This window comes from Somniosus microcephalus, chromosome 4 (genome assembly GCF_052327205.1).
Source record: "Somniosus microcephalus isolate GS21.2 chromosome 4, FLI_Smic_1.0, whole genome shotgun sequence".
NCBI classification, from domain to species: domain Eukaryota; kingdom Metazoa; phylum Chordata; class Chondrichthyes; order Squaliformes; family Somniosidae; genus Somniosus; species Somniosus microcephalus.
In genome coordinates this window covers 247,911,564-247,925,089 of record NC_140990.1, presented here as the reverse complement: position 1 = coordinate 247,925,089, position 13,526 = coordinate 247,911,564, and the positions used below count along the sequence as shown (strand labels likewise).

Below are 13,526 nucleotides of genomic sequence, written 5' to 3'. Positions count from 1 at the left end.
TGAGACATTACAAACAGATTTTTTTCAGGTCTTAAGCAATTCAGAATATAATGCTATATATACACATTATTCACCCACTCAGACTAGCATTGTACTCAGAAGCTGATGCATTCCTTGATCTTGTCCAGAAGTTCTTAAATAAATACATGTTCACTCCTGTGGGCCAGTTCTTCCTATGTTCAATCAGTTCCAACTGCCATCAATATCTATTGTAGTCCATTAACTTATACTTACCTTGAAATCACAGCAATTAAATAACTTTTCAGGAATATCACTAAATGTTGATGTTATTACTGAATATTTAACCAATATAAGTTTTGTTCTAAAAAATACATTGTTGATGGAAATTTTAATAAATTAATGTTTGCATGCCATAGTAAAAAAACAAAAGTTACACGTGAAAAACAAACCAGAAGTTGTTTTGTGTTTCCAAGTGAAAAACACCTGATGGTATTTGGTATGGATTATGCAGGTTGTACAGAAATATTATACAAAACATTTTGTTTCAGATGGGAAGAGATCTACAAGTAAAATTTACACTCTGACAAACTATACCATAGTTCAAAAGGCAGAAATGAACACTGTCAAGTGTCACCAAATGCAGTATCAATATTATAGTATATTCTGATATCCTGTGTTGTAGCCTCATCCGTAGTCTAGAATTATAAACTACTACAAGTGTAGTTACATAATTTGACAAACACACACAACCTACAAACATGCAGCAAGTTCACCTAACACTATCCAAAAAAAACCATTACAATATTTCCTGTTTTCCATCGAAGATCCCCGACAAAAAAGAGGATCAAATCATGCAGTAGCTTTAGCTCACATTAAAGAACTCAAGTCCAACCCAGCAGCTTTAGTATTCAAAATTACGTTACTGGTGTCTGAGCGGAGTACACTATAAAAAAGTACAAAGGATTGTTGTCATTTCAACCTGCTCACTGAAACAACTACCTGGATAAAATAATCTAACTCATTCTTCCTGCAATTGTTTAAACTGCCCTTCTAACAGGTTCAAAATAAAATATCTTCATTTTGGATGAGCATCTCTACCAATAGTCTTTGATAACGTATGTCATTTAAGGCTGCCATGGGATCCTGTTCCGGGGCTCGCATTAGAGTCGGTCCAAAAACAATCCCTAGATTCTCTGCATTCATCAGGTTGTCCTTCTCATGTAGGGTAACCCTGTGAAAAACAATGATCCATTTTAGTATACTACTTGATTGCAATATTTATTTAGGCACAACACTATAAAATTACAACTCAAATCAAGTAGTATTTGAAAATTAACATATCACAGTATATTGGTACATTTAACACAAAATCCTACACGTTAATTTTGACCAGCTTCCCAATCAGACACTCAAAATGTGGAAAAATTGTTTTGTTGCTGCAACTTTACAAACAAGCAAAGGCGTTCTGTATTCTGTACAGAAAAACTCCCATTTAAAAAGAGTTATCTAATGGTATTGAACTCATTTAAACCTGATAATTTCCATCCAAAACAGTAATCAAGGAATTCCCATCTTTTCTCAAAGAGTATACACAAGAACAAAGTGTCAAACAAGAAAAGGCCATTGGGTCCACAAAGTTTCCTCCATCCAACAGACTATGCACAACATATGCTGTTATGGGCTCCGTCAAACTTGTTGAATTCCTGAAGTTATTTAACAAATAAACTTGCTGGAAAAGAAAGCTCTAGGAAACTTCTTCCTGAACATCTAAGGTCATCTAATGAAACTGCATGGTAACAAACATTCCAATCTACTTTATCCAACCATTACCAGTTCTCACTATATAAGGAACATGCTGGAATGCAAAGATAACCTTGGCTTCTCTTCTCTTCACTACAAACTATCTTCTTAAATCCAACAAGTGCAAGGAGCTCATGGACTTCTTTGTCACTAAGGTTGAGACCATCCGTTCAGCTGCCTCGGCTGCTTCCCTCTCTTCCCCTAGCCCACCGGGCCAAACTTTCCCGAAGGTCCCTCTGTCCTAGCCCTGAACTTTCTCTAGGTTCTCCCCTATCCCCCCTCATGCCCTCTCCAAGCTCATCTTGTTCATGAGACTTACCTCTTGCTCCCTCAACCCTATTCACACCAAACTGCTGACCAACCAACTTCCCTTCCTGGCCCACATGTTAGCTGATATTGTTGATGGTTCCCTCTCCTCAGGTACTGTACCCATCACCTTGAAATCTGCCATCATCACCCCTCTCTTCAATAAACCCACTCTTGATCACTCTGTCCTGGAAAACTAACCTGCCTTTACTCTCCAAAAACCATGAACGTGTTGTCATCTCCCAAGTCCGTGTTCATCTTTCCCGCAACTCTGTGTTTGAAACATAGAAGATAGGAGCAGGAGTAGGCCATTCGGCCCCTCGAGCCTGCTCCGTCATTCAATGCGATCATGGCTGATCATCCAAATTCAGTACCCGGTCCCTGCTTTCTCCCCATACCCCTTGATCCCTTTAGCCTTGAGAAATATATCCAACTCCTTCTTGAATATATTTAATGAACTGGCCTCCACCGCCTTCTGTGGTAGAGTGTTCCACAGGTTCACCACTCTCTGGGTGAAGAAATTCCTCCTCATCTCTGTCCTAAATGGCCTACCCTTTATCCTTAGACTGTGTCCCCTGGTTCTGGACTCCCCGACCATCGGGAACATCCTTCCTGCATCTAGTCTGTCCAGTCCTGTCGGAATTTTATACGTTTCAATCACCTTTCATTCTTCTAAACTCCAGCGAGTACAAGCCCAATCTCTCCTCATACGTCATTCCTGCCATCCCAGGTATCAGCCTGGTGAATCTTTGCTGAACTCCTTCCATGGCAAGAACATCCTTCCTCAGATAAGGCGACCAAAACTGCACACAATACTCAAGGTGTGGTCTCACCAAGGCCCTGTACAACTGCAACAAGACATCCGTGTTCCTGTACTCAAACCCTCTCGCTACAAAGGCCAACATACCATTTGCCTTCTTAACCGCCTGCTGCACTTGCATGCTTACCTTCAGGTACTGGTGCACAAGGACGCCCAGGTCTCGTTGCACTTCCCCTTCTCCCAATCTATTGCCATTTAGATAATAATCTGCCTTCCTGTTTTTGCCACCAAAGTGGACAACCTCACATTTATCCACGTTATATTGCATCTGTCATGTTTCTGCCCAATCACCCAACATGTCCAAATCATCTTGGAGTTTCTCGACATCCTCCTCACAGCACACACGCCCACCCAGCTTTGTGTCGTCTGCAAATTTGGAGATATTACATCTAGTTCCCTCATCTAGATCATTAATACATATTGTGAATAGCTGGGGTCCAAGGACCGATCCCTGCGGTACCCCACTAGTCACTGCCTGCCACTCGGAAAAGGACCCGTTTATTCCAACTCTCTGCTTTCTGTCTGCCAACCAGTTCTCTATCCAAGTCAACACCTTGCCCCCAATCCCATGTGCCTTAACTTTACACGCTAATCTCTTATGCGGGACCTTATCGAAGGCCTCTGAAAGTCCAGATACACCACATCCACTGGTTCTCCCTTATCTATTTTGCCAGTTACATCCTCAAAAAATTCCAGTAGATTAGTCAAGCATGATTTACCTTTTGTGAATCCATGTTGACTTTGTCCGATCCTGTCACTGTTTTTCAAGTGCTCTGCTATTACATCTTTTATAATGGACTCGAGCATTTTCCCCACTACCGATGTCAGGCTTACCGGTCTGTAATTCCCTGTTTTCTCTCTACCACCTTTTTTGAATAGTGGGGTAACATTAGCTACCCTCCAATCCATGGGTACTGTTCCAGATTCCATCGAATGTTGGAAGATGATCAGCAATGCATCTACTATTTCTAGGGCCACTTCCTTAAGTACCCTAGGATGTAGATTATCAGGCCCTGGGGATTTATCGGCCTTCAATCCCATCAATTTCCCCAACACCATTTCCCTACAAATACTGATTTCTTTCAGTTCCTCCCTTTCATCAGACCCTATGTTCCCCGGCATCTCTGGGAGGTTATTTGTGTCCTCCTTTGTGAAGACAGAACCAAAATATGTATTTAGTTGGTCTGCCATTTCTTTGTTCCCCATTATAAATTCCCCTGATTCTGACTGCAAGGGACCTACGCTTGACTTCAACAATCTTTTTCTCTTCACATATCTATAAAAGCTTTTACAGTCAGTTTTTATGTTCCCTGAAAGCTTACTCTCATATTCTATTTTCCCCTTCTTAATTAATCCCTTTGTCCTCCTTTGTTGGATCCTAAATTGCTCCCAATCCTCAGGATTATTGCTTTTTCTGGCCAATTTATATGTTCTCTCCTTGGATCTTATGCTATCCCTAATTTCCCTTGTTAGCCACGGTTCAGTCACCTTTTTTGTTTTATTTCTGTGCCAAACTGGGATGAACATTTTCTGTAGTTCATCCATGCGGTCTTTGAATATTTGCTATTGCCTATCCACCGTCAACCCTTTGAGTGACATTCCCCAATCAATCCTACCCAACTCGTGCCTCAGACCATCGTAGTTTCCTTTATTTAAATTTAAGACCCTAGTCTCTGAGTCAACTACTTCATTCTCCATCTTAATGAAGAATTCGATCATATTATGATCGCTCCAACCCAAGGGGCCTCGTACAACAAGATTGCTAATAAAACCTTTCTCGTTACATAATACCCAGTCTACGATGGCCTGATCTCTGGTTGGTTCCTCGACATATTGGTCCAGGAAACCATTCCGTAAACACTCCAGGAATTCCTCCTCCACAGTATTGTTACTAATTTGGTTAGCCCAATCTATATGTAGATTAAAGTCACCCATGATGACTGCTGTGCCCTTATTGCACGCTTCTTTAATTTCTCTTTTAATGCCATCCCCAACCTCCGCCTTACTGTTTGGAGGTCTATATACCACTCCCACTAACGTTTTCTGCCCCTTGGTATTTCTCAATTCTACCCATACAGATTCCACATCATCAGAGCTAATATCCTTCCTTACAATTGTGTTAATCCCTTCTTTAACCAGTAATGCTACCCCACCTCCCTTTCCGTTTTGCCTATCTTTCCTGAATATCGAATACCCCTGTATGTTGAGTTCCCAGCCTTGGCCATCCTTGAGCCACGTTTCCGTAATCTCAACCAAATCATATTCGTTTACCTCTATTTGCGCAGCCAATTCATCCACCTTATTACGAATGCTCTTCGCATTAAGACACAAAGCTTCAGGCTTATTTTTTTAACGCCCTTAGACCTATTAGAATTATTATTTACTGTGGCCATGTTTGATTTAAACCGTTGATTTCTCTGACTGACACTTTTGTTTTTCTCCTTCCTTTCTTTTGCTTTTATCCTCGTTTCCCTTTCCTCTGTCCCCCTGCTCAGGTTCCCAACCCCCTGCCATCTTAGTTTAAATCCTCCCCCCAGAGCACTAGCAAACACACCCCCTAGGACATCGGTTCCAGCCCTGCCCAGGTGCAAACCGTCCAGTTTGAACTGGTCCCACCTCCAGTCAGGTTTCCACCCCTACAACAGTACATGGCCTGTCCTTATCAAAGTTACAAATGACATCCTATGTGATGTGATCGTGGTAAACTATTCCTCGTCGTCCTTCTCGACTTGTCTTCAGTCTTTGACATGGTTGACCACACCATCCTCCTCCCATCGTCCAGTTAGGTGGGACTGCCCTCACCTGGTTCCATTCTTATCTATCCAGCCGTAGCCAGAGAATCATCTGCAATGGCTTCTTTTCCCACTCTCGCACCGTTACCTCTGGAGTCCCCCAAAGTTCTATCCTTGGCCCCCCTCCTATTTCTCATCTACATGCTGCCCCTCGTCGACATTATCCGAAAATGCATCATGTTCCACATGTACGCCGACGACACCCAGCCCTACCTCACCACCACCTCTCTCGATCCCTCCACTGTCTCCGATTTATCACACTGCTTGTCCAACATCCAGTACTGGATGAGCAGAAATGTCCTCTAACTAAATACTGGGAAGACCGAAGCCGTTGTCTTTGGTCCCCGCCACAAACTCCATTGTTTAGTCACCAACTCCATCCCTCTCCCTGGCAACTGTCTGAGGCTGAGCCAGATCATTCGCAACCTTGGTGCCGTATTTGATCCTGAGGTGAGCTTCCGACCATATACCGCTCTGTCACCAAGACCGCCTACTTCCACCTCCATAACATCACCAGTCTCCGCCCCTGCCTCAGCTCATCTGCTGCTGAGACTCTCATCCATGCCTTTTTTACTTCTGGACTTGACTATTCCAATGCTCTCCTGGCCGGCCTCCCATCTTCCGCCCTACATAAGCTTGAGTGCATCGTAAACTCTGCTGTCCGTATCCGAACTCGCACCAAGTCCCGTTCACCCATCACCCCTGTACTCACGACCTACATTGGCTCCCAGTCCAGCAACGCCTCGATTTTAAAATTTTCATCATCCTTGTTTTCAAATCCTTCCACGGCCTCACCCCTCCCTATCTCTGTAAGCTACTCCAGCCCTGCAACCCCACCCCCATGATCTCTGTACTCCTCCAATTCTGGCCTCTTGAGCATCCCTGATTATTAATTGCTCCACCATTGGCAGCCATGCCTTCAGCTGCCTAGGCCCCAAGCTCTGAAATTCCCTCCCTAAGCCTCTCCGCCTCTTTTCCTCTCCTCCTTTAAGAAACTCCTTAAAATCTACCTCTGTCCTAATATCATCTTATGTGGCTCGGTGTCAAATTTTGTCTGATCATGCTCCTGTGAAGCTCCTTGGGACACCATAGAAATACAAGTTTTGTTGTTGTTGATTCCACAGATGCTATTATCAGCAGCAGCTGACTTCAGCAGCAGAACCACCATTTTGTTTCAAGAAGTATTTGGTCATCTATCTCTCAACATATCCTAATTTTCAATCTTGTTCTCAACCATATACTTATCTGGCATTGAAAAAGGAGTTAATTAATTTGAAGCAACCCCAATGGCTTAGTGGTGGTAAGATAGTTGTTAGCATGATTTGGAAAAACTAATTATAGCAACCCTTTTGATGGTAATACAGGAAACTTTGGTTTATCCGGAGGTTAACTGTCCGGAATGCTCGAGCCACCGGCAAAAATCAGGAGCCGTTTCGTTAGGTTTTTTTTCTTTTTGTTGCTTTTTTTTCCACCAGTCAGGCTCTGCAAGGTCTCACTGAAGCTGTTGCTAAGCTAGAGACGCTTGCAAGGTACGGCCGACTGTTTAGAAAGCAACAGGGTTTGTTGCCAGATACGGAGCTCAAAATCTCCGTATGTTTCAACATTAGCGCTGGTTTGTCCGGCAGTTTTGATGGGACGGCAACAGCTCGGTCCCGTCGGTGCCGGATAGCACAAAGTTTCCTGTACATAGTGTCAGATTGATATATATTTTTAATGATATGCTACAAATTATTCAATTGCTCTTCTGATGGATTATACTGTTACCTTTAACGATACTGTATGGCAAAATATATTGCTTATCCAATACCTACACCTCACTTCAAACTGTCTTGTGGAATAAAAATTTCAGTTTTGAAATAAGCATGACCTCCAAACTAGTTAATTACCTACAAAAAGAGTATTCTTTGGGCAGAAATATATCCTCAAGAAAGCAAAGGATTATTTTATGAAACTAATTCTTAATCTAAATTGGAGAATTGAAATACCGCACTATTAAGTAATAGGCAACAATGATCATTAATGGGTTTCTTTTAAAACTTGTATAACGGTGGCTCAAAAGCAACAATGTTGGTGCACCATACTTGTGGTTGAGAGACCAAAGCTTGAATTCCAATCTCAACAGGTGTTTGCAGTATGGTTTTCCAACACAGTAAGTTCACAATTCTTATAGGATGGAGAGAAACTGGTTTGGCATCAGTTGACCGCTTGTTGTTTTTCATTCATGCACCTTCTGTCAGATTGATTAAAGACATTTTCAGTTTGCACTCTACTAAGTCAGAAATAGCGTAATTTTTTTGGGAGGGAGGTGTGAGGGAACAGAAATATAGACATGTAAAATAAGAGTATAACAATTTATATTTGCTATTCTATAAATTGGAATGTTTCAAACAACGAAAGAAAAATAATATTCACATCAAAAGTAAAATATTTGTTAACTTTATAGCATTTACTTACAAATGGTTAATATTAATGGGTATGATATACCTTTTTAGATGAGCCATAAGGTACCGCAGAGTTTCACAGTGTGCAGGTGGCAACATTTTTAATGCTTCATGAACTGACTCTAATCGCTCATCAGGATCTGGAATCTCTGCAATAGAAACAATAAAATATGAAAACATCAAACCTTTAAAAAAGGATTATTCAAATGTTTGCAAATTTTACTTAAATGCTTTATTTCCTGTTGACAGAAAGTAGGATGTTTGAAAGATATCATACGGGGAAGGAGTGCTTTTAACTTAAAATACTCCCCTCATAAATAATGTGGAAAATTAAAACTACAAAGAATGTCTGTTCCCTGAGTGAGGATTCTCCCCATTTACCGTGCGAGAAAGCAGTTTCATGCAGACCTACTGGGGTGCAATTGTCACCTCTGTTACAATCAGAAAACAGGTGTAAACAGGCATAATAGAACACCAAGTTAGGTGGAAATCAGTTTCACCTTATTTCCTCCTTTTTCAGCCTGCTCAAGTTTCCGGTCAGGCCTGTGATGAATAGTGAAAACTCTTGTTGGAAGCAAATTGGGACTGTGTTCATTAGCACAGAGGAGATTATGGGGTGTTTTGATAGAAGTCTTTAAAATTATGAATGGATGGAACAGAGTTACAAGTTACATTTACCTCACCAGAGAAGAGTTACTGAAGCCAAACTGGTAATGGGTCATTAGATGGCCAACGCGGGAAACTGCAGATAGACTGAAATCAAACTCTCAATATGGAAAAATGTAGCGCCTTTGTGATTGAAAATTGTGACAAAGGTATGACTCTGTGAACTTGAAAACCCTATTAGAGCACCACCCACAGACATCACAGGCAATTACAACTTATAAATACAAGTTGTTGATGTTTTTGTTGTTATAAAGGGGTGTGGACACAATTTGCAACAATATTGAAAGGTGACAGGAAATAGCAATTTTAATATATAAGTAGATTTCTAAACATACATATAAGTAAATCAATAACATGATTTTTTGATATAAATAAAATCAGTACACTCACGTGCAGCTTCAATAAATTTTGGGTAAGCATCATATGTGATAAGTGGAATGGGCAAATCTCTGAAGTACAGTTTAAGCGCACCGGTGATAATATTTATATCTTCATAAATATTCACTGAAATGTCTGCTTTCTCACCATCTAGGACCCCAAAAGATTGAAAAATCAACACAAAACAGATATTCAGTTCAACATAGTGATTATACTCTTGTATTATATTCAATATGTACCAATATAAAACCAAATCCATTTTGTTTTTCCATTTTTCTAATTTTTCCACACAACATCCTTCTGCAAGGAGACCATGGCCATGCTGCAGACTTATCTATGGTTGTCACTGTTAGGCAGCATCTTGAAAGTTAAGGTAGTTGCTTCAATCACATGCTTCAAATGTCACCATGAATAGTAACAGGATAATATACATTTTGGGTAGAATAATCCGATAAGGCAATATTTTGAGGAAACAGCTACATATACACCGACATGACGTTATCCAATATCAAGCAGGCAAGAAAAGGAATAAACTCCCTTCCATTCTCTCCCAAAGATAGTGAAAATCTGCAATGCTGTAAGCTGCATTTCTTTCTATAAAACAGCACCAACTGGTTCACAACAGGAGAGAAGATTTTGTTTGGGACAGAAATATTAAAAGAGGCGACTTTGTAAAACTGAGCAAAATTGCCCTTTTAATCAGATAGCAAAATACTGCAGATGCTGGAAATCTGAAATAACAACAGAAAACGCTGGAAAAACTCAGCAGGCCAGGCAACATCCGTGGAGAGAAAATATTTTCTATTTCTCTCTCCACGGATGTTGCCTGGCCTGCTGAGTTTTTCCAGCATTTTCTGTTGTTATTGCCCTTTTAATCATATGATTTTGCAGCTTTAATGGGGTTTTATGCTTTTGATTGGAAGTGTTAATATGCTAGAGGCTTAAGCAAAATAAAATGATCTGACTTTTCAGTCCCCTTTAACAAGATAGGACTGGGGTATTAGCTTCTCTTTTGGCTGTCTTTTAAAGTTGCAGTAGATTTAAAGCATTTTGCAAACATTGATACAACTTGGGGAAAAGAGTGAGAATTACGATTATTTTGGGCTCCTCTTTCACATACTATCTAATGAAAAAAGTCACTAAATTAAAAGACTGCAGAACTTTAATAATATTACTGTCATGCAAGAAGAAAAGCTGAAGTTCTTTGAAGGCTAAAATCTGTCCATCTCTATCAACTAATAAAAATAGATTTACAAGTTTTCATCTAGCTGCTGTTGTAGGTCAGTGTGTGCCTGAATTCACATGGTAACCAAATTGACATAGGAAGTCTTTGTAGTTTTTCCATTGATTTAGCTTAGGAAGCCGGAGCGATTGATGTTCGGTATCTTTATTTTAACTTTCAACTGCTGCAGAACACAACAAATCTGAAATCTTTCATTTTCTCTGACTAGACTTTGAGATAGCTAGATTTATGCAGTTATCTTCAAAAGTGAAAAATCTCAAAACTAGTCAAGGTAATAGTATCCATCAGCTTGTTGTGAATACCGTAGAGGGTTACCCATCTGTTAGTTGTGTAAAATTTCTGAAAATGAAACTGCACATACCTCTGTCAAATGCCAGCTTGACATCTTCAATTAGATCACTAAACCCTGATACTCTGTACAAACCTTCAGACATCAGACCTACAACATATAAAAATTTTAATAAAAAGGATTCTCCAGAACATTATGAAATAGGCAATACAATAAAACATTTACTCCCAAGTAATTATACCTTATATATTAAAAATAGGTGAGTCAACACATTCCATTTCAAAATAAATTGAAAACCCTATAGCAACAGTCTTAATGGCACTTTTATATTAGATTTACCTGCAATACCTGTAGGTGGTGCTGTGATCGGGGTTTACAATGTTAAATTTTAGCGAACGTTATTAACGTTTACCTGTAGTAACACCCCAGCTGATAACATAAAGCTACTATTTTACACTGTGTTTGAGTATGGTTGCAGTTGCAGGCTCGAACAACTAGGTGTTGCTTTAGCACAGCCTAAAGATCTGAGATTTCATTGGTGTCAACAATACTGATAAAGGAAATTAAAGGTAAGGTGAAATTTGCAAGTGTAAATTGAAATTAATTTTGTAAAAATTTGCCCCATACCGGAAGTCTCCCTTTTGGGTATTTTCCCTTCAAGTTCTCTGACACTCTTAGGTTGAGTTTCAGCCTCAGGCCTTGTTCTGAGCAACCTGCCTCCAAACATTTGAAGGCAGTCTGCCTGCTCATCCCCATGTGCTATGTAATCCCCACCAACCTCGTTCCAACCCATTTGCCATCTTTGCCGCTATATTGTGCCTACATTCCTTCCACATTTCTGTCTCCCAAGCCCAGAATTCCAACATGTCATTCCTCTTTGGGTGTTAACCACATCACGCCTAGCTGATGGGTGAGCTCCATAGCAAGCCTCCCCTGTGATCATATCACCCGCCCACCATCCCCGCCTTGTTGCACCTTAGACATTGGCTGCTGCACCAGTGCAATCGTCACTACTTCCTCAGTGAGCCTGCCTGCCCGGCCAAGGAATGTTGTATTCCTAGCTCCCCCTTTTCCCCCCGACACTGAATACTCTTCAGACCTGAAAGCCCGATCCCTGGTAGTTACAATCCAAATTGTCCATGTTCTGGGTCTGGTACGGAGCTCTAGCCACTGATAAAAAATCCTGCCTCCAAACAAGCATATTTTGGGCCCCGTGGCCTGATCCTCCCTTTGAGTTTATTTTCAAGCCTGAGCCCCGATTCTGTCAGCCACAAACTTACCCTGTTCCATTGGTAGTATTTTGACCTCTAGGGCCTGACTTTTGTCTAGCTGCTTGCCTCCTCCTTTCCTGCCACCCTTGTTTTCAGATCAATGGCCAAATCCCCATCCTCCTTTTTACCCACTTCTCTCCTACAGCCTACTTCCACCTCTGTAACTTCCCCTGCCTCCACCCATCTACTGCTGAAATTCTTATCCATGTCTTTGTCACTTCCATACTCGACTATTCCAATGCTGTCTTGGCTGGCCTACCATCCTCCAGTCTGTAAACTTCAGCTCATCCAAAACTCTGCTGCCCAAATCCTATCCTGCACCAAGTCCTGTTCACCCATCACTCCTGTCCTTGGTTCCAATTCCCCATCCTCATCTTTAAATCCCTTCATGGCCTTACCCCTCCCTATCTCAGTAACCTTCTCCAACCCTACAATTCCTGCCCCTCCCCAAAACTCTCTGTTCCTCTGACTCTGGCCTCTTGTACATCCTCCCCTCCCATCACCTCCATTGGCGTCTGTGGCTTCAGCGTCTAGGCCCCACGCTCTGAAATTCTCTCCTTAAACCTTTCCACCTTTCTCTCCTGCTTTAAGTGTAGTGGTCATGTTACTGGACTACTAATCTAGAGAATGGGAGTTCAAATCCCACCATGGCAGTTGAGAATTTGAATCCAGTTTAAAAATATCTGGAAATTAAAAGCTGGTATCAGTAAAGTGTCCACGAAGCCATTGAATTGTTGTAAAAGTCCAAGTGGTTCACGAATGCAGAGCTAGCACTCTGTGCCTCCAATTCACAGGGTGCTACAGTCTGAGTGTAGATGCATCACTATGATTCCTTCAGTCCAAGTGTGCCTGTCCCCATGCTATAATTTTTTTTGTTTCTTTGAAATTAATTAAAAACAAGCTGCCAAATGAATTTTAAAAGCCTCCATTTCAGCTAAATATCAGATTTAATCTATTATTAAATGATTCATTTTTACCTCAGACAAAGGCCTTGATTTTAACTCCCCCCCCCCCCCCCCCCAACCCCCACCCCCACCCAAGAAAGGGTAGGGCAAGGGATTAAAATCCTAAAAATCAAGATCCCGCCTCCAAGCCACCGTGTTCCCGGCCTCAGCGATTCAGGCGCTGGACGAGGCTCCCGCTAAAAGCAGGCAGGGGCCTAATTAAGATTCAAAAGTTGAGGTCTGATAATGTCACTGATGCTGCAATGTAATTTTAAGGTCCATGTAGGGGAAGTCCCATGCTGTATGCAGCAACACAGCAGGAGGTGGTGGTCAGAAGAGGTCCAGGTAAGTTTTAAAACTTTGCCTGTCTTTGAACTCCTTGTGGGCCAGGAGGAGCAGCAGTGCTACCCCCAGGCCCTCAAAAAGTCCTTGGGCCTCCCCAGCCCCGGCAACCCCACGATCTTCGAGCAGCTCCTAAAATCAGGCAATAGGCCCGATTCCAGCTCCATCCTCTCTACAGCTACCAGATTCTCACACCCCCTACCGGGACCCCCAACTCAACCTCAAGTCCCAAGATTGGCAACAGCTATGTTCCCAGCTGTTGCCAAGAACCTG

At 41.6% G+C, this 13,526-nt stretch overlaps 1 protein-coding gene across 5 annotated transcripts in view; it reads right to left on the bottom strand.

The window, feature by feature from the left end:
• Positions 1–332: 332 nt before the first annotated feature.
• The window catches only part of chn1 (chimerin 1), a 204,519-nt gene continuing 191,325 nt past the window's right edge, over positions 333–13,526 (bottom strand). For all 5 annotated transcript variants that reach the window (XM_085986143.1, XM_085986142.1, XM_085986140.1 and 2 more), the window contains 4 exons: positions 10,769–10,846; positions 9,177–9,314; positions 8,164–8,269; positions 333–1,192 (listed from right to left, as the gene is read on the bottom strand). In XM_085986143.1, the coding sequence (XP_085842269.1) occupies positions 1,021–1,192; positions 8,164–8,269; positions 9,177–9,314; positions 10,769–10,846 (494 nt within the window). In that variant the 3' untranslated portion in view covers positions 333–1,020. The remainder of the gene's footprint in view (positions 1,193–8,163; positions 8,270–9,176; positions 9,315–10,768; positions 10,847–13,526) is intronic.